This window comes from Pseudorasbora parva, chromosome 15, assembly GCF_024679245.1.
Source record: "Pseudorasbora parva isolate DD20220531a chromosome 15, ASM2467924v1, whole genome shotgun sequence".
Lineage (NCBI taxonomy): Eukaryota > Metazoa > Chordata > Actinopteri > Cypriniformes > Gobionidae > Pseudorasbora > Pseudorasbora parva.
In genome coordinates this window covers 36274019-36294411 of record NC_090186.1, presented here as the reverse complement: position 1 = coordinate 36294411, position 20393 = coordinate 36274019, and the positions used below count along the sequence as shown (strand labels likewise).

General features: G+C 37.9%; 1 protein-coding gene and 1 long non-coding RNA gene across 5 annotated transcripts in view; both read left to right on the top strand.

Moving 5' to 3' along the window:
- Nucleotides 1–12974, top strand: part of LOC137041533 (uncharacterized) — a 102174-nt gene extending 89200 nt beyond the window's left edge. For 3 of the 4 annotated variants that reach the window (XR_010898117.1, XR_010898116.1, XR_010898115.1), the window contains 3 exons: nucleotides 3082–3197; nucleotides 7906–8003; nucleotides 11701–12974. This is a non-coding gene — a long non-coding RNA (uncharacterized lncRNA). The remainder of the gene's footprint in view (nucleotides 1–3081; nucleotides 3198–7905; nucleotides 8004–11700) is intronic. The other variant, XR_010898118.1, reaches the window with a different exon arrangement.
- A 2721-nt stretch (nucleotides 12975–15695) lies between these two features.
- On the top strand, nucleotides 15696–19299 carry hey2 (hes-related family bHLH transcription factor with YRPW motif 2). Its single transcript, XM_067418677.1, has 5 exons — nucleotides 15696–15870; nucleotides 16592–16670; nucleotides 16778–16861; nucleotides 17012–17093; nucleotides 17518–19299. The coding sequence occupies exons 1-5, from the start codon at nucleotides 15788–15790 to the stop codon at nucleotides 18183–18185; spliced, it is 996 nt and encodes a 331-aa protein (XP_067274778.1). The 5' UTR covers nucleotides 15696–15787; the 3' UTR covers nucleotides 18186–19299.
- The last annotated feature ends 1094 nt before the right edge of the window (nucleotides 19300–20393 follow it).

The window sequence follows — 20393 nt, the reverse complement described above, 5'->3', positions numbered from 1 at the left end:
CCGACATTAGCATGTTGTTAGCATGTTGAAAAAGGTGCGCTGCTTAATATTTTTGTGTAAACAGTGATACTTTTTGTCAGGATTGATACAGAAAAAAGTTCAAAAGAAAAACATAAATATTATTTATTTGAAATATTTTTTTTTGTTAGAGTGTAAAAGTCTATAATGTCTGTTTTGATCAATTTAATGCATTCTTGTGGAATAGTAGTATTAATTTAAAGGTGCCATAGAATGAAAAATGTAATTAACCTTGCCATAGTGAAATAATAAGAGTTCAGTACATGGACATCACATACTGTGAGTCTCAAACACTATTGCCTCTTCTATTGCCTTTACTACTTCTTATGTAAATCTCATGAAAAACACCACGGAAAAATAAGTGACTCTCAACACAGCAATCGCTGGGATCATTTATATGTATGCCCCCAACATTTGCATCTGTCCGAACATTGTCAGGCGGAACTGACAGAGCCGAATCATCGGGACTGCAGGTAAACAAACGACACTCGAGGATAGCCAAAACGGCAGCTCTCATGGACACAAATGTCATGTTCCAGGCTGTACAGGGGACGTGAGGACTTTTCATACCCTTCCCACAGATAAAAAATGTCATGGTTGAGGTTTATTAAAATCGGATACCGCAATAATTTAAATCAAAATCATATGTTTGTTTGGCCCATTTTAAGCAAGCTTCGCTCAGCGTCTTAAACTGAAGAAAGAGGCAATTACAACTATATTCCTGCAAGCAGTAAGTAGCGATTTTATCCACTTATTGACTATTAAAAAAAATTCTGATTAAATTAAAAGTTTCTTAGAGAGACAGCATTGTCTAGATAACGCAAGATGCTAGTACAGTAACAATAGGAAACTCCAAGTACCATAAAACTAAATAGTGTGTCTAATGACAAAAGGTAATATTATTTTATATTACAAAATACAAACGTAGATACAGACCGTTCACTCGATCCTTCTAGCAAAAGTCACCTTTTCCACCATAAGTTAAAACGACAGTCATTTGACAAGGCTATTAATTTTGTAAAATATATATATTTATATTTTTGAGAACTGAAGTATGATGTTTTTGTATGCTTGTATTTTAGAGTACCTCACTTATTTAGAGCTGCTGAAATAAGCCAATCAGAGTAGACCTCAACAGTAATATTCATGACTCTTCCAAATAAGGCAAAAACAGAGCATTATATAGGGACAATTTATAGGGTTGTAAATGGACCTGTAAAACTGTATCTGAACAATTTTTGCCTTTAAATAAGCCACATACCCTCTATGTAGATATCAGAAAACAATTTAACATAATGTTTCAACTCATTCTAGGGCAAGGGCACCTTTAAAAAACAAAATCTTACTGACCCAAAACTTTTGAATAGAAATGTATAGTATCAGTGTAATTGTGTAAATAAAGCTGATATGTTCTCCCTAGCCATTGATCATTCTTCAGCGTGGCAATATATCCTCAGGGTGGTCTTTGCCAGCTTCCTGTCAGCACCAACTACTTACCCTTACTGACCCTCTCTGGAAGCCAGCTCTCTGATCGAACGCCAACCTCTGCTGCAGTAAAGGCAGAGTGGCCAAAATAGCTTGACCTGTAATGTAGGCTGACCACTATATTACAGGAAGAATGAGAGTGTGGCTTCAAACAATGAAAGCCACAGCTGTTGCCATTCTGCACAGTAGCGCACTACACTTCCATCCAAGATGGCACCAGCTTTATGAATGAGACAAGTGTCTTTTGACAAAAATTATATTATCAACCGGAGACATATTGTTTGACAGAAAAACGTACATTATTTGCGTATTAAAACCGACTGCCATTTACAATCTAAACTTTATTGTTATCATGTAAATAGTTTGCTCAATTAAAGTTGATAATGTTTAGCTTCTATATTCCTTTTTTGAGGTATATATACTTGAAACATATAAGCAAAAAATCAACCCCTTACAACCCACACAGTATTTACATCACAACCCAGAGGCGTGTGGCAGACTACTAAGATGAAGTCTCTCGGTTTATGGATATTTTTGTTCTATAAATCCAGTTCCTTTTGATGCTGTGCTCTCGTTTTTACAAGAGTGTATGGATTAAATGGAAAATAATATGTTTTAATCACATAGTTGGGTCTATCATCAAGCTTGCAATAAACAATTCTGATTTTAGCTTGATTGTATGAAAAGACCAATTCATAATGAATACATGAGGTTAAAATTTTGGCTTAAATGATTCTCGTGGTCTTCCTAATTAAAGTAAATTAATTTATTAATATATGATAGAAATATATCTGAAGTTATGATGGAGAATTGCCACAGGAGTGAGGTAACTAGCCATTGATATACTGTCCAAAAGTTTGGGGTATTATTGTGATATATTATTACAATGTAAAATGACTTTAAAATGAAATGTAATTTATTCCTGTGTTGGCAAATCTGAATTTTTAGCATTACTTTAGTCTTCACTGTCACATGATCCTTCAGAAATCATTCTAATATGCTGATTTGGTGCTCTAGAAAATGTCTTATTATTAGTAATGTTGAAAACTGTTGTATTGCTGAAAATGTTTGTGCAAAAAGTGGATTCTGTACAATAAGCCTATATTAGCCTTCATTATATGTGTAGCCTTTATTCAATTTTCAGACTGTTATGTGTATTTACAAAATATAGTGCACATGGAAGCAAACAACAAACCCACACAATATTTACACCAAAACAAGCTTATATCCTTGAATAAGATGCTTTCTTGCAGTCAGCATCTACTGTACAGCCATTTTATACATAAACTACAGTAAATCACTGTAATACAGAAATATTTTCTGTTCCTCAAAGCAATCATATGACTTGCTACATATGGACTTTGTAAAACAGAAAAAAATTGGGTTTGGAAGGAGGTATGGGTCAATAAAAAATGAAATAATTATTTCTAAGAGTTTTTTTCTTTATGCACTTTAAATCAATTAAATTGTGGCTTTCAGTTATAAGGATTATATGTCTGTTTTAGCACAAATAACCCATTTTATTGAACTTTTTTAGCTTTGATAGACAGTGACAAGTCTTTGTGTGTTTTCTGCCAGTGGGAAAGACAGCGGCAGAGTATCTGGGAGTTGTCGCGGACACCTCTCCCTCTGTGTTTCTCCTGGTGTGAATGTAGCAAGATTGCTGCGGCTGATCGCGGCTCTTCTGATGACAGGTATTTTCCAGGGCTCAGACCCCCTCAGTCCAGGTTTTCCCCTGCAGGGTGTATGAAGAATTAGCAGACGTGTTGCTGATCTGGGGTCTGAGTATGGTCAGCTGGTGGCCCTCACTCTGCTTGATAAGATGAGCTGAGCCTGCTGTTGTCACATTCTCCCCCAGATTCAACAGTGCTGTCTCGGGTGATAGCAGTAAGACCAGAGTGCCTGGGGTCAAGCATGTGCGCTACTGCTTTTCAACTGCTCGCACTGATAAGTCAAAGTGTCTGGACTTCCAAAACAATGACGGGCCATTAGGGCCAGAAATAAAACCCACACAGATTTAGGCTAGTTCAAAATTTGTCTAAAATTCTTGATCCTTGTACTTGAAACTCATCCCCGTAGACAGGACTTCACCCAACTTGCCTTTCATCTTAGCCCCTAAACATCAGTGATTATGTGAAAATAGTGGCTGGAGCAGAATATCTGAGATTATTTCTTTCAGAATCCTGCCTTACCAGTAAAGAAAAGAGTCAATCAAGCATTAATTAGCTGCTTCAGTTTTTGCTTTGAAATAATATTTATTTTAGCTATAACAGCTCATATTTAGATAAGCAGTTCGGTGCTCCTAAGACTAAAACTCAAGATTCATCGATGATTACCACAGAAACGTTCATTACTCATTTTTATTGCATTAAATTTTTTAATGATACATGATTGTCCAAAAATTATATTATGGTACACTTCCTTTCAGAAGTTTCAGAACTAATACTTTTATTTAGAAATGACACATTAACCTTATCAAAAGTGACAGTAAAGACATGTACATGTTACGAAAGTTTTATATTTTAAATAAATAAAATAAATAAATTATATTTTAAAAATAAATGTAATAATTTTTTTTACCTCTTTCTACTCATCAAAGAATCAAGAATAACATATATTATGGTTTCCAAAAAAATAAATAAATAAATAAATCAGCATTAGAATTAAAATGATTGCTGAAGGATCATGTGACACTGTGACATGAACAGTGATGTACAGCAACAAATGATATTTTAAAATGGAAAACAATTTATATCTAAATTGTGATAATTTGTCATTATATTACTGTATTTTTTTTAAGCAGTGTTCATGAGCATAAAAGACAAAACATTATAAAAACCATTCTAAAACCAAACTTTTGATTTAACTTTAGTTTATAATATGATTGAGTTTATGATATGATTGATTCTCAGCCTCAGGCAAGATATCCACAAACACAATTTTATATTTTGCTTCAATTTTTAATTATGTCTGTGAATTACTTTTGAATAGACATTTATTCAGATCACAGATTCAAACATGTATGCTTCATTTCAGCTCCTGTCTATTATTGCACTATAAAGGCAAATATATAAATAACAATAAAGCAAACTATAGCGATAACTATATTAGCGTCCACGGCAGCTGACAATATCGTTATGTTTATTTGTCGTCTGCCGCTTTAAATGCTGAAGTTCTTTACAGCGGAATGGATTCTGATTGGCTCAATCTTTTTATTGTTCTTCAGCTGGAATAAAAGCATTCTGAAAGAGATTCCAATGTTATCTTGTTTTGTTATAGCTGTGTTGTGGACTTTAATATTTTGAACGAATCTTAGAACTATATCTGTCTTTGTAGTTATCGTCCTTGGTGTGAACAGCTTCTTCAGATAAATCCACCCTAAAGGTCACATGAATTTCTCTTAGCCATGATCAGCTTCATTGCCATTTATTATATAAGTCCATCACTCTGTAGCATACCCATTGCCATTTCACAATCATGGAGAGTGGAAGGATGCTTGCTGATAAAGAACCAGAGGGTGCAGCCCAAAACAACAATATGCAGCATTGTTTATCACCAGGCAGTGACACACCATATCAATGTTTTGGCTCTGTGGGGTCTTACCCTGGTAGAGATTAGCAGAAAGCTCTTTCCTGGATCTCTCTCTAACCTTGTGCTTCCTCAAGCCTTGTCTTAAAACTGAAGGGAAGATTTTTGAATGTCTGTGGCTACTGCCTAGAGGCCAAACTGAGTTCACAGTATTATTACTTTTTTAGGTGTTTTCCACAGCACAAGAAAAACTGCACAAGCTCCTGCTTTGAAAAACAAAATTTGCCTTCACATATAAAGGTCAACAGTGGCGATGTATCTTTCAAGAGGGTTATGTATCAACTTTAAAATATTAAAATAATAAATATGTATGGTTGCACTTTATTTATTTTTATAGTGCGTACACTTAAAGGGATAGTTCACCCTGAAATGAAATGAGCCCTCTTTTACTCACCCTGCTGTTGATTCAATGCCCTATGTCCTTCTATCCCTTTCAGACCTCAAAGCAGAAATTTAAAAAAATAGTCCTGCATGCGCTCCTTCCTATAATGGCAGTGGAAAGCGAACAGGTTAAAACATTACAAAAATTATACAAAAGTATGACACAATGAAACAGTGAGACACCCGCCATATATGGAAAGTGTAGTGGAGAGCGTGAGCACCGCACGTGCTGATGGTTCGTACTAGTCATTACAGGAACCCGCACAGAGTAACGGCCGAGCTCAGTAGTTTGACTGAATAATAGTTTATTTCTCGCAAAACTTTATAGTATGCCTCCAGTACACTTTCCTTATATGGCGGGCGTCTCACTGTATCATTGCATCATACTTTTGTATAATTTTTGTAATGCTTTTACCTGATCGCTATCCACTGCATATTATAGGAAGGAGCGCGTGCAGGACTATTTTTTATTTTATTTCCGCTTTTGAGGTCCGAAAGGTATAGAAGGACATAGGGCATCAAATAAACAGCAGGGTGTGTAAAAGAGAGCTTTAATTTCATTTCATGGTAAACTATCCCTTTAAATGTACTCTCAGTGTATTTATTCAAGGAAGTACTAATATGAGGTAACGGTTTATAATGAATATGTGAATGGGGAACAGGACTGTTAAATAAAGTGCTACCATATGTATAATAAATAATTATATACAAAGCATTAATGATCAGCACAGGTGTCCCAAGAGGAAACCCCCTCCTTTCTTCTGTTTGTTTTTACTGTAGAAGAGAAGATTATCTTGTTGGCCTTCACTGACTGGTGCCACGTGTGGAAGCATATCTCTTTCTCGGACTGTGGTTGTATCCTGCCGTCTAGAGTAGTGATTTCACAGTGGTCAGGTCACTTAATGTGTAGCTGATGACTTCCTCTTTCTTGTCTGTTAATTACTTTAACACATTTGCCTGTCTGCTCAGACTGGGGCGTCCAGGGCAGCTGCTTCCCTGGAAGCAGAGCGAGCCAGAAGTCACTGATATGAGAGCAGAGCCAGACTGCTTATGCAATTGGGTTAAATGGTTAAAGGAACTGTATGTAAGAAATGTATTTCAATTCATCATAAAATGGCCCTGATATTTCACTAGAGATTAAGAAATCATGTTCATTTCAAATACTTATATCACTGACAGCAGTAGTCCGGCCAGGATATTGTCATTTAAAAGTTGTTGTTGCAGCCCTCAACTGATGTTGATGTTGACATGTTGTGTTTTGGCCTGAAGCTCCGCCCTCCACCTATCTACCAATGACGAAGTCAGTAGTGTTTCTGCATCCGGGTTGCCAGTTCAGCTCTAGTTACCACGGCTGCAGCTACAAACGTTTCTACTGGATCCTGCAGCCTTTCTGGCAACCTCGAGTCAGGGGCGAGGGGGAGAGGGAGAGGGGATAAACCTGCATTACCAGTTTTGGCCACAATCTTGCATACACTTCCTTTAAGATTTTCCTTGTCAAACAGCAACATCAATGCATTTAAGTGTCTTCTCTTAAATTAAAATGTTGAAAAAGTAGTAGTAGCTAATGTAGCAATGCGAGAACTGTTCGTATGTTTTAATATGCATGTACTATACATGTACTGTGTATGAATATTTGAATCTGGGTTGTGACATTCAGAATTTAATATATTGAGAAAGATTTTTAAGTGTAATATTTTTAGTTGGTTTGGAAATTTAATTTGAATTGAGGTAGCAAACATGGAATTGCAGGTTACTGTATGAATGTAGATTTGGATGAATGGATAGATGGATTATATTTAAAAATTCTATATTTTATAATATGTTTAACTTTTGTGAAGCTGGGTAGAAGAACACCACTTTGCTAAGACAATTTGTTGATTTTCTTTGAATTGCAATTCAGTGAAGTTCATTTCCTGTCATTCCTATTCTAATTGTAATTCAACTATTTGTGGGGTGTGACAAATTCAATTTAAATGCCAAATCATAAAATTGAAAGGGAACCCATTCTAAGTTGAATCCCGGACATGCAAGAAAAAAAGTAAATAATGCACACAATTAACTATTTTGTGATGTGGATGATTTACTATTTCATCCCCTTGGTTTATCATTTCATTCCCTGAAATTACTATTACGAATTACTATTTCAGATAATTTACCATTTCGGATGAATTACTATTTCGTCCCCTTGGTTTACTATTTCATTCCCTCGAGTTGCTCAATCGTGAGCACGATTTAACAAATCAAGGGAACGGATTAATAAATCGTGGGCACGATTTAACCGACCATTTTTTTCCTGCATGTCATGTGCGTGGCTCCTTAAAATTGAAATCTCAAATCTGTTTTAAGTAAATTAAGCTGTTGACAAAAGACATGACATACAAACATAAAGGATGAATTTGCTAAACAAAACTGAAAATTGTTTTATTTCTGTAGGTTGAACTCTATACGAAGACGTCTCAGCGCTGACTTACTACAATGACCTATTAGAACTTCTGTGGCACGTTTGAGTATTCGGATCAAATGTTCATAAGGTAAGGACATTATTTTAGCATTTAGAACTTTGTCTGAATAGCTGACCATGTATCAAAATCTGTGGGTTCCAGGTTTTGACAGTGGAAACAAAGCTATTGTGCAAATAGCGAAGGTGCCACAGTGCATAAAAGGGATGCATAACAATTGGGTAACAATGTTTGAACAATGAGAGCTGAATGCAGAAGGGGAAATCTATGGCTTCCTCAAGCTCATGTATCCTGACAGGAAGGTCAGGTCATATGACAGGAAGTAAAGTAGGGGCACCTGTCTGTGTGTGTTCTCACTCCATATAAGCAATTTTTGTATTATAAACCCTCACCAGTACACACTATAGCAGTTTAAAATGACTGATAAACTTGTTTACATGAGTATACTCTCCCTTGATAGCCATGCAAAATCACCACAATGATGTTGTTCTGACGCTGACATAATTCTGACAGACACTTTTTGTTGAGCCAGATGGCACTTGCACTGCAGATTATCGTGATTCTGAGCGTAGCCTGCGTGTTGATGGGTGCCGAAGCAAAATGCCAGACACAGTACGATGGAAAGCCGTGACAGAAATACTGCCCTGAATCTGAGAATGGCAGGAAGGGCCCTATTATTCTGAACCATTCTCTTCAACGTTGGCCCATACGACGCCTGGAGCCTGTCTGCCATGAACTCGCTTCCCAGGATTTCCGACTCACGGCCGGCGCTCCGACTAAAAGCCAAATATTTCACTCCAGAGACGCACAAGGCTTCCTGATATAGGATGCACTTGCTTGTCTCTCTGTGACCTTAAACACTAATAAAGCGCCTATAATATGACTTTGGAGTCAGAAGTCCACAATCCTAGGATATCGTCAGTTTGTGGCCGTTCACTCTTCCACTGACAGGAAAAATAAACAGATGCCCATTTGTCTTGGACAGATTGGATAACAATGAGAAAGAAGTAGATTATTTACTCAGGGGTTAATTGTTTCAGTTTGGCGTTGAAATGAAACCACCTTGTGTCCAAATCTAGGCACCAAAGAAGATAATCAGGTTAGTCATAATCTTAAAAATCTTTGTTGGTGTCTGATCAGCAAGATCAGTAGATACCAGTAAGTTTATTTTTGATTTAGCTAACATTTTTCATTCATGCAAACTTCATTCACTAATCACAAGAGCATCCCTCGAGGAACATGAAATGATGATGGAGCTAGATTATGATCTCAGTAACTTCCTAGATTCTTTTTCTTCTGCTGGTGCAGACGTTGTTAAAACTTCTTAAAAACTAGCCTATTTTGCTAGTTTTAGAAAGGTTTTCAGCACTTGCCGGCTGTTCAGACCAGATGGGCCAGGCTTGAGGACCAAAAAACTACCTTAGACTGGTTTGAGCTGTTTTTTAAGGCATTAAGAATCATAACACTAGCTTAAAAGAGAATCCTGTGACATACTGCATAAGTATAGCTAAAGACTAGTATGACCAAGGGGCAATCAGTCTTACTTTTCGGTATCAGATTAGACCAATTTATATTTTTATGTAACTGACTGGAAATTATTAACAGTGCATAACAAAATATTAGATGACTAACTTGTAAGACTAATCTTAGCAGTTTATGCAGTCGGCCACTGATTCTCAGGTGAATTTACTAAAGAGCAATAAATGCCCATGTTTCACTTGCACTATACTTTAATTTAACAGGACAAATGTTTGTTTGCCCTGAATCTAAAACAGGTCAGTGTACTCTCAAGGAAGAGTCAGGGTAGAGGAAGCTGCTGCCCAGGCAACTGTGTCCGTTGCCATGAAGCAGTTAACTTGGTTTTAAAAAGGCAGTTTGCGAGTGACTAAGGGCAGCCTTGTGTTCAGAGAAGGGCTTGAGATTGTGGCTGTTGCTGTTGTTTTCATTGTGTGCTTGGGACTCAGGGAGGGTAAGAACAATAATGCATGTAATGCTGATTTTGGAACGGGTCCACCCAGCTTTTCCCAGGCTGGCCAGCCTTGGGAACCACTGATAGCATGGCACATCAGGGCTGGGCCCCTCTCGCCGGGCCTAGGGGCAGGGCAGCCCGCCTTCTCCAAGCAAGCATGTTTAGGATGAAAGGAATCCTTCCTCCTGCCTGGGAATAGAAGAAACACATGCACACATCCACAAACGTTTGTACTAAGTTGCCTCCCAAGTTTGGAACTGCTTTGCCACATTCTATTAGAAGTCTCAGAGGTGACACTGACGAGCTTATAGCTCTACGCTGGCCGTCAGCAGACTTGGCGGAGGCCATATTCCGGTTTTTGTTTTGTAGTCCTGCCCTGGACTGATATCGGTAGCACTTGTTTTCTATAAGCCAAGGATGAAAAAAAAAGAACAGGAGTGATGGCTTCTTTTCACAAATCTTATATAAAGATATATGTAAAAATATCTAATTTAATGCATGTTTTCTGTTTGCTTGTGTGTGTGTTTGTGTGGTAATACTGTGTATGCGTGTGTGTGAATATATATATATATATACATAATAATTATACACAGTGCACACACATATAATATGTAAACACAAACTTTTGATTTGGATGTGATTAACCATGATCACAATGCTGTTCACGTGAGCACCACAACGCTTGCACATGAAGCTGACGCAGGAGCTGGCCGTTACAAAGCCGGCGTTCTGATGTTGAACCCCGAAGCGCTGCGGTGTGTTTACATCAGACAGCTTAGGAGACTGGCACAGAAGAAAATAAATTCTTTAATAAAGTCGTTAATTTTCGTTTGTTTTTTGCGCATAAAAAGTATTCTCGTCGCTTCATTACATTAAGGTTGAACCACTGGAGTCACATGGACCATTTTAACTATTTACTTATTTGACTATTTTTATGTCCTTACTACCTTTCTGGGCCTTTAAAGTGGATGTTGCATTGCTGTCTATGGAGGGGTCAGAAAGCTCATGGATTTCATCAAAAATATCTTAATTTGTGTTCTGAAGATAAACGAAGGTCTTACGGGTTTAAAACGATATGGGGGTGAATAATTAATGACAGAAACATTCATTTTGGGGTGAACTTACCCTTTAAGAATAAAAACATATTCACTTCAAGAACGCTAACTATATTAGTATCCACACCTATGCAAAATAATGTCCTGTCCAGTTTTGCCATCTGCCGCTTTAAATACTCCAGCTCTGAAAGCAGGATGGATTCTGATTGGCTGCCATTGCTATTATCGTTCTTCAGCTGGTGGGGAGAGGAGTTTTTTTTAAGAGTAATTCCAACTATATTGTTTCTCTCTGCCATTTTCGTTATAGTTGTGGTGTGGAATTTCCTATACTCACAGAATTCGAACAATTATTAAAACTTAACAATTATTGTAATTGCCATGGTTGTTGTCTTTTGTGTGAACTGGTCCATTTACAGAAATGTTAATAATGTGCTCTGTCCCTGTTAAATATATTAATAAATAGGAAAAAATCCTAGATATGAGAAGACCCAGACTGATTCAGCAGACTTTTTGTAGTTGTGTAGAACAATAACTGTATGCAAATACAATAAGTAGAGTAAAACAAATCTTTAGGGCTTGGTGTATGTCTGCTCTCCTGTAAATATTTTCATTATACTGCTTTATTTATCCTAAAAAGAACTTTGAAAATTCTTGAGTGTGCATATCCATCAACAGGGGGAAACGAGGGAAAGTCCGGGTCTGTGAAGCCGGACAGACTGCTTTAATTAGCTCTTATATACTTTAGGTCACACCTGGGAGAGCTGCAGCCTGCCCTGGGCTATGAGAGGCTGTTGACAGCTTGATTGGAGCTATCTGTGGTGAGGACTGGGTCTGGTGCAGGGTGTTAAAGGCAGTGGGTGATGCAGAAACCCCTCAGCATACAGAGGTTTGGTTTTTATAATAGTCTTTGTATTAGGAGATCATAAAGTTTTTGAACTGGTCATGACACTGAAAATCTAAGATAGGTCTCAAGTTCATTTTAAGGGAATGCATAAAGTCAGTTTCACACTAGTAGAAAAAACACAGGTGTAGTTCATCACATAACCTGTTACATTTATATAGCGCCTGCTTTTCTGGGTACCCAGAGGGCTTTACATATGGAAGGAGTAATCTCCTCAGCCATCACCGATGATGTGCAGCATCCACCTGGATGATGCGATAGCAGCCAAATTGCACTAGAACACCCACCACACACCAGCGGATTGGTGGAGAGGAGATGTGATGAAGCCAATCAGTATATGGAGTGATTAGAAGGCCATGATAGACAGAGGCCAATGGGCAAATTTAGCAAATTTCTGAATTTTTTATGACCACAGAGACTCAGGACAATGGTTTAATGTCTTATCCTAAAGGCATGATCTGTTTGAAACCCTGAAAATGTCCAAATAACTTTTGTGTTTGTTTTGACCTGTATCTATTTTTTTACCTTTTAAAAAAAAACAACTTTTTGTTTTGTAAAATTATAGTTGAGTGTTTCAGTCATTCTTTAAACGCCACTTGGTTTGATATTTTATGGTGAAAATGCACATTTATACACTGCCCGGGCAGTTGAATTTAAATAGGCAAATGCTTCATTATGTCAGTACAAGATCTTGACCCAAAATAAATATCTTATTTCCATCAAGAGGCGCATCAATTTTTGCTTAATAGTTTGTATGGACAATGCAAGAGTCCAGCACTCTGTAAAGTCTCCTCCAGCACATCCCAAAAACTTTCAATAGATTTAAGGTCTGGACTCAGAGGGGCCAATTCATGTGTGAAAATAATTTGTCATGCTCCCTCCCAACCATTCTTTCACAGTTTGAGCCTGATGAATCTTGACATTGTCTTCTGGAATATGGCCATGATCTGTCTTCCTACATGGTTGTTTAAGAAATGAAAAGTTACACACTCTACACACAGTTAGGGTTAGAAGAACTGTTGCTAAACATATAACCTGCTAGAAACATAATAATCACTGCAATAATGATCCAGCCATATCATTTTAAGCATTTACCTTTTTAAATCTTTTCTTTATTTTTTTGGGCTGGGCAAATACATTTATATGTTTTTAAAAACACTTTTGAGTATTATATATATTTTTAGAGTATTTGAAATTAGAAATTCTTGGGTGGAATGACGTCGATGAGCGTCGTTTTATTGTGAAATGCAAATACATATTTTTAAGTATTATACTTTTGAAGTAAAATAATGAATGAGTTTTGTTTGTAATGTTACAAAATATAGTTTTTGACACTACAGAACATAATGTGTGAAAGGTCACAATTTACCCTCCACCATGATGCCAGCTTATTTCTAAGGTTTTATGTCATGTTAGGTAAATTGGACATACAACAAACAAACAATGTGAAGAATAGGGTTACGCGCTATGGCTGCAGTGGTGGGGGTGACGCTTGGCTTGCGGTAACCTCCCAGTGGCAGCGGCCCTGCCGGCCCTCCCTGTGTTCCTGGCCGTCTCTCACATGGTGATTGGGTTTCAGCGCAGGGCTCGAGCTGTGGGAACGAGTCATCACACTGGCGGGCTGCCTGGGAGACTGTGCTACGCTCCACCAGGGGGAAGGCACATGACAAAGGGGGGGTTTTGTGAGCCCAAACAATGTGCCGTCTTCACTGTTTAACCCAGGAAATTCACTACAGCTGCACCTCCAACTAGATGAGAAGCTCATGTGTGAAAGTGTGTCTGCCTGTGTGTGTGCATATATTTAGAAGTGTGTTCAGTTTGTCAACTTGCGATATGTGAAACATAGGAGACAGACTCCCTAACAACTTAAAATACACTCCCAGAATCTCAATATAATGTTTATTGAAACATTTTAAAGGGCTTTGAGTGTTCAGTCCACTATATGTTGCAAAAGTGCATCACTTTTTTTAAAGGCACATGTAAAATTTTGTGGTTAAAATATCCAAAAACCACAAGAACATTGTTATAAATGTTGTTGACCTGTGTACCTACATTATCCCAAATGTTTCCAAGAGTGTTTAAGTCCAGAGAAATAAGCAATTTCAACCAGGTTAGTCCGTGCACTGTAAAAAAATATTTTAAAAATAAGTTACCTGGTTGCCTTAAAATTTTGAGTTCATTGAAATTAAAAATTTGAGTTAATACGATTAACATTTTTGAGAATCGACAACCTTTATTCAAATATTATTAAAAGATTTTGTAAGCATATTTGGTAATTGCGTGTGCTTTATTTGTGAAGACGCAATGAAACATGCCAATTTGTGCTATTTTCATGATTTATCAAATTTTTTATGTGGTTCACATACAATAATATTTTGAGTTTCTATTTATTAAACTAATTTGCTTCGTTGTATCAACTCAAATTTTTTATTTCAGTAAACTCAAAATTTTAAGGCAACCAAGTTACTTACTTTTTTAAGTTAAACCAACAATATTTTTTTTACAGTGTGTCCCCTACCAATGACATCATACCCGCAATTTTATTTTTTGTAGAAACCATGGGAACACCAAAAAAACTTAAATATAGCTATTATTTTATTTGACAGATGAGCGACTGACAGAAATTGTAGCTCAACAAAATTAGTCTTAATGTTTAAATCTAGTTTTTATGATTACCGCGAGAAGGCTACCATGTTTTATCATGCCTAATATCGATCTAGCTTACTGCAATGTGCAACTATGTGTCTCTATAGTAGCCGCCAAGCAAACACAGAGAAAAGCATTGTTACAACTTTCAACACACTCATATAATGTATCTAATATGTTAAAACAGCGCATGACCAGAAAAAGCAGAAGCGGTCGTGCAGCATAATAAAAAAGCTCAGCGAAATCCAAGCGTCAAGCTAAATAAGAAAAATTACATAATGTGGCTTTAACACATTATTTTACCATCACTGTCTACTTTAATATTTAGGCTACTTTAATGGAACAATATAGGCAAAACATTTTTTTTTTTTTTAGGTAATTAGCCTACGGTACTTTTTACTTTTTAAAAACGTGTAAAATAAAAATAATAAAAAGTAGTCTTTAAAATATGCTACGTTTTTTTTTTTTTTTTTTTTTACTAGCCTAGGCATATGATATGGTAATGTACATGACGTAGAGCTACTTGTTGGCGCTGGTAAAACAAGAACTTTAATTTGGTAAAATAATGTGGATGTTTTGTTTAACATAGAAGTAGAATATATAGGTGTATATATAGGCCTTTAAACAACTTTTCAGTAACCTAAAGTAAAAATAGGCTACGTTTGTCATATTGCGGAGCTTAATTGCTGTCTGTGGATGGTAAGTCAACAAAACATTCTGTCGTAATTTTCATATTAATATAGACTTAAAATAAATAAATATGAATTCATTTTTCAAACGTCTTCAAGATATTTGAAGGTTAGCTATCTGTATAAATGGACGCTAAAACAATTTACGATTCGCGAGACGAACCTGAACAACTGACAGAAATTACTTCCTTAATAATTCGCGGCTTCGCGCGCTGAATAAACCTGACTGCATGTTGGCAAGTCACTGTGCATCCTCAAACTAGTCTTGCCAGAAACCCTTTACCTAGATTTCCTGCCTATTTGCACACTATGCCCAAGCTCTGCCAGGCTCTGAAACACCGTCGCCTTTCATGTGTAAAGTGTTTCTCACGCTTCTGGGGCCCTCGGGTGCAGGACGCGAGTGCTGAAGCTGGGCAGAGTCAATTATCAGGGGAATGAAGTTTGAGACCTCCATTCGGTGGCTCGGGGCGTGTTTTCTTTTTTTTCGGTGGGTGTTCCCAAAGCAGGACGTGGGCGTGAATGCGAGACTGAGGCTCCAGCGGTTCGTGGGAAAGACGCTCAGAGTGTTTGGTGACTGTACCTGTGCACACTGCATCATGAAGCGGCCTTGTGAGGACAGCACGTCCGACAGCGACATGGATGAAACTATTGATGTAGGCAGCGAGAATAACTACTCGGGGTAAGCATGCATGGGATGCTTGTTTGTTATTCTGTTGCTGAGGATTTACTTTTAGGTGTTATCTTGAGATATTTTCCTTTGGACATTAGTCTGTATTAAATGTATACATACATAATAGGCCTATAAATAATTGTTACTATTTATTATTTTTAAACATTGTATTAAAAAACATTCTAGTTAATTTATAATTTATTCATTATAATTCATTTTAATATTTATAGATAGACTAAACTCAGTTTGTATGACACAAAAAAACTTTGGTAATACTTAATAAAATTAACAAATATTATGTAATGCACAATAGGTCAATAGTTAGAATGTCATTTAATAATGTATCATAGAAATTTTATATTTTTCATATATGGTCACATAAATACTATAGTTAACTAAAGGTTGGAACTTGTGTATTGATGTGCAACCAAAAAAATGTGCCTAATGTAGTAACATCAGAATGAAGTGGTTTAATGCAAGTTTTATAGACGTTTCTAACTATTTGAATAGGCTATTTATTAATGCATATTATTAAGTAGTTATGTTTGGAAATGACTTACAAGTGAATCACTGTCAAACATTTTAGGTAACCTAAAATATGTTTCATGTGGTTCATGTTGAAATTAACCAGTTGTGTTCATCAAAAAATCAAAATTATAGTAAATTTAAATGTAGCTATGAACATTTTTTACAGTGCACTGATGCATTTTCACCCCTTTTCCCCCCAAAGTCAAAGCAACGGTTCATTTATAAGATGTGGCTCACCCACCACAACATCCCAAGTCATGGCCAGAAAGAAGAGGAGAGGGGTAATTCACAACTTTATGACAGAATTTTTATATATGTTCAAGTCTTTTAAATACTTTCTTCAAAACCCTGATGCATTATACTCAGATGATTATTTTATATATCACAGATCATTGAGAAAAGACGGAGGGACCGAATAAATAATAGTTTATCAGAGTTACGTCGTCTGGTGCCAACAGCATTTGAGAAACAGGTGAGTTCACATCCATGTTTTCTTTATTATGCTTTATGAAAGTATTATTTCTAATAATTATAATAAATAAAAAGTAAGTGGAAGAGGATGTTGCCACATTATTTCATCAAAGCTATCATATTAAAAACATATCCTATTTCTTCTCCCAAGGGATCTGCCAAGTTGGAGAAAGCAGAAATATTGCAGATGACAGTGGATCACTTGAAGATGCTCCAGGCCACAGGAGGAAAAGGTAGACTACTTGTTATTGGCTCCTGTTTTGCGCTCCACCGAACGCTGTAGTGAAATTTGAGCACGGAGTTCCCTTTTGAACAGATTAAAGTGGAAATCAATGTTAATGGTAGGATTGAACTCGTGGGAAAGTGCCGGCAGGACAAAAGAAGCACTTGACCCTGGGATTGTGTTTGCTTTCATAAATCCATGGGAGGGGAGTGGGGCCACATTCACAGGCTGCACTGTTGGGGGTTTGTTAGGGCTTTCCAATGAGTGTTAAAACCGGAGCAGAGGGGAGACAAAACAAACATACAAACAGGTCAGGTCACAATCTCAGTCTGCTTAGGTTTAGCCTCTCGAGCACAGTGGGGTTGCATTTGATTCATCATGATTAAAGCTTCACTTGGTGTTCACGTTTGAATTGCTCTCTCTCTCTCTTTCAGGATATTTTGATGCTCATTCTCTGGCCATGGACTTCATGAGCATCGGCTTTCGGGAGTGTCTAACTGAAGTGGCGAGGTATTTGAGCTCAGTGGAAGGTCTAGACTCCAGCGACCCCCTCCGCGTCCGCTTGGTTTCTCACCTCAGCAGCTGCGCCTCGCAGAGGGAAGCGGCCGCCATGACCACATCCATAGCCCATCACCAGCAGGCCCTCCATCCGCATCACTGGGCCGCCACTTTGCATCCCATCCCCGCTGCGTTTCTGCAGCAGAGCGGACTTCCATCCTCAGAGAGTTCCTCTAGCAGGCTGTCTGAGGTTCCTCAGAGGGGTGCAGCCCTGCTGACCTCCTCCTTTACCCACAGTGACTCCTCACTCAGAGCGCCCTCTACAGGCAGTGTCGCCCCTTGCGTACCGCCACTCTCCACCTCGCTGCTTTCAATATCGGCAACCGTTCACGCAGCCGCCGCCGCAGCCGCAGCGCAGACCTTCCCTCTATCGTTTCCTGGAGGATTCCCGCTTTTCAGTCCCAGTGTAACAGCGTCTTCAGTGGCCTCTTCCACCGTGAGCTCTTCCGTTTCCACATCCACCACATCCCAACAGAGCAGCGGGAACAGCGGAAGCAGCAGTAAACCATATCGACCATGGGGAACTGAAGTGGGAGCGTTTTAAGTGTTGGATTTGCTCTTGTTGCATCTGGACGTCTTCCACACTTTGTACATAAAGGAAAGAAAACAGCTATTGTGCCTGCTTTGGTCAGCACCATGGGCTTTTTTTCCCTCTACATTTCTCGTGCACATATGCAACATCAAATAAGCCAACTTTCTGGGAGGGAGGGAAAGAAAGACAGACTTGTACACATGACACTGCGTGGAGACCCGTAAGGATGAAGAGTGATTGTCCTTTTTAAAGAAAATCACAACTGTGTAAAGGGCTGGGCTGTGGGATAGTGCCTGCATAAACACTGCTAAAATGCTGCATTTGATATGTATGCTTTGATATTTCTCCATAGAAAAAGAAGCATATTGTCAGATTTTCACAAACACACACTCAGTAGCTTTGTTTAAAAAAACAGCTTGTTCAACGACAAACCAAAGGTTTTGCAGATAATCACTTAAGTGAGGTGTGGATCAGTTTTGTAATTATGATTTAACAATCCAGTTTTTTGTAAATCTGTATATGTGTAAGATTGTAACTAGAGTTTATATTGAAATTAGACAGATTAATTTGGTATGATGCACTTCAATCACGGATTTTTGTGTTTTTCTGGGGGGAAGGGGAGACGGGATCTTCTCCACTTTACACAATAGGCCTACTGAAATTTGTTTAAAATAACATTCACTAATACTCATGTGAGATTTTCTACTACTGTAACTTTGTTACCTTTTTAATAACTCTACCACGCTCTGTAAGATGTAACCTTTTCTATGCAAAAAAGAAAAAAAACTGATGTCCCTGAAGAAACTGAGTGTTTTTTTATATTCCGACATATTCCATAAAACCATCATTCCATTTCCCTTCACCACAATAGATCGTGGAATGTTATGAGAGAAAGTAATTGTTTTCCCATAGCATAATTTGAGTTCTTGAAATTGTATGGTGGAAAAAATATTTGTGTTCTTTTATGTGTTTTTCTAATAATGCAAAAAAAGCCCATTAAGTCAAACAAACAACTGCAATTATAAGTGCCACTTCAACAGGTTATAAATCTTTCGACAAACTTTAAAGTAAGCTCCAAACAGAGTTATTGAATTAAGTTACATAGTCACCAGCCATTTTAAAAATGTTCACTTTTGTTTATAAAATGTCTCAATGCCGTGTGTGTTGACGCTGCAACATAATGTCTTAAAAACATTTAAGCAGTTCTCATTTGTTGTGTTTACTGTTATTTGAAGGCACGATCCCTCAAGGTCCCTCTTGGTCCCTCAGGGACAGCTCAAGTCAAAACTTATGTAGCTGTTCTGGCGGGCGTGAACAAACCGCCAGTCGGACTGCAGTAGTGTGCGCCACATGAAAGCACAACAACACCAGTCACTCCTCCCCAAGACGGGTCTTTATGCCGGCCTAATCCAGTCCCTTTATGCCAGGGTCTGTTAGACAGATTTACATTAGTAAATCACTGTCACACCATTAAATTCCTTAAGAGAAAAAGTATCAGCATTTCCAAGTGAATGGGGATTAAGGCAAACAGCGCCTGCTAACCCACCGGCAATCATGGGAAAAGTGCGAGGCCATAAATCCGCCGGTTATCTGCTTTAGAGCGGCTGGTTCTCACGCCGGGCCCCTGCCTTTGAAGTGGCCGTCATATATCAAGGCCGCACATGATCTCCCCAAAACATCACACAGGCAAAGAGTCAGTGGTGTGAACGCGGTCAGTAAGCCTGTCAGCTTCATTAATTTCCACACATGAAAATGGTTTAGCTACAACAAGATGTGCTTTATATATCAGAACAAGATAAAAGCAACATCTAGATATGATCACAGCTCAGGCAGATCATATTTTTGGCTCTAGGGCACAGTGAGTTTGCACACAGTCATTTAGACTTTTTAAATTCAACTGTTGGGTATTATATGGAAGAGGATGTTTTGAGTGTGTGTGTGTGTGTGTGTGTGTGTGTGTGTGTGTGTGTGTGTGTGTGTGTGTGTGTGTGTGTGTATGACATGTTTTTCTACCCCGGTGGGGACTTCGTCCTAAATGCACACTGACTCATGGGGACTCGTGTCCTTGTGGGGACCTAAATTGTGGTCCCCATGGGTACAAAAGCTTATAAATCATACAGAGTGCAGAAAGTTTTGTGTGATGGGTAGGGTTAATGTAAGGGAATAGAATACACAGTTTGTACAGTATGAAAACCATTACATCTATGGAGAGTCCCTAGA

Excerpts from the sequence above, each read along its gene's own strand:
- hey2 (XM_067418677.1), top strand. The coding sequence starts at position 15,788 with ATGAAGCGGCCTTGTGAGGACAGCACGTCCGACAGCGACATGGATGAA. Across the intron at positions 16,862-17,011 it reads CAACAGCATTTGAGAAACAG|GGATCTGCCAAGTTGGAGAA; the intron begins GTGAGTTCACAT and ends TCTTCTCCCAAG. Across the intron at positions 17,094-17,517 it reads CCAGGCCACAGGAGGAAAAG|GATATTTTGATGCTCATTCT; the intron begins GTAGACTACTTG and ends TCTCTCTTTCAG.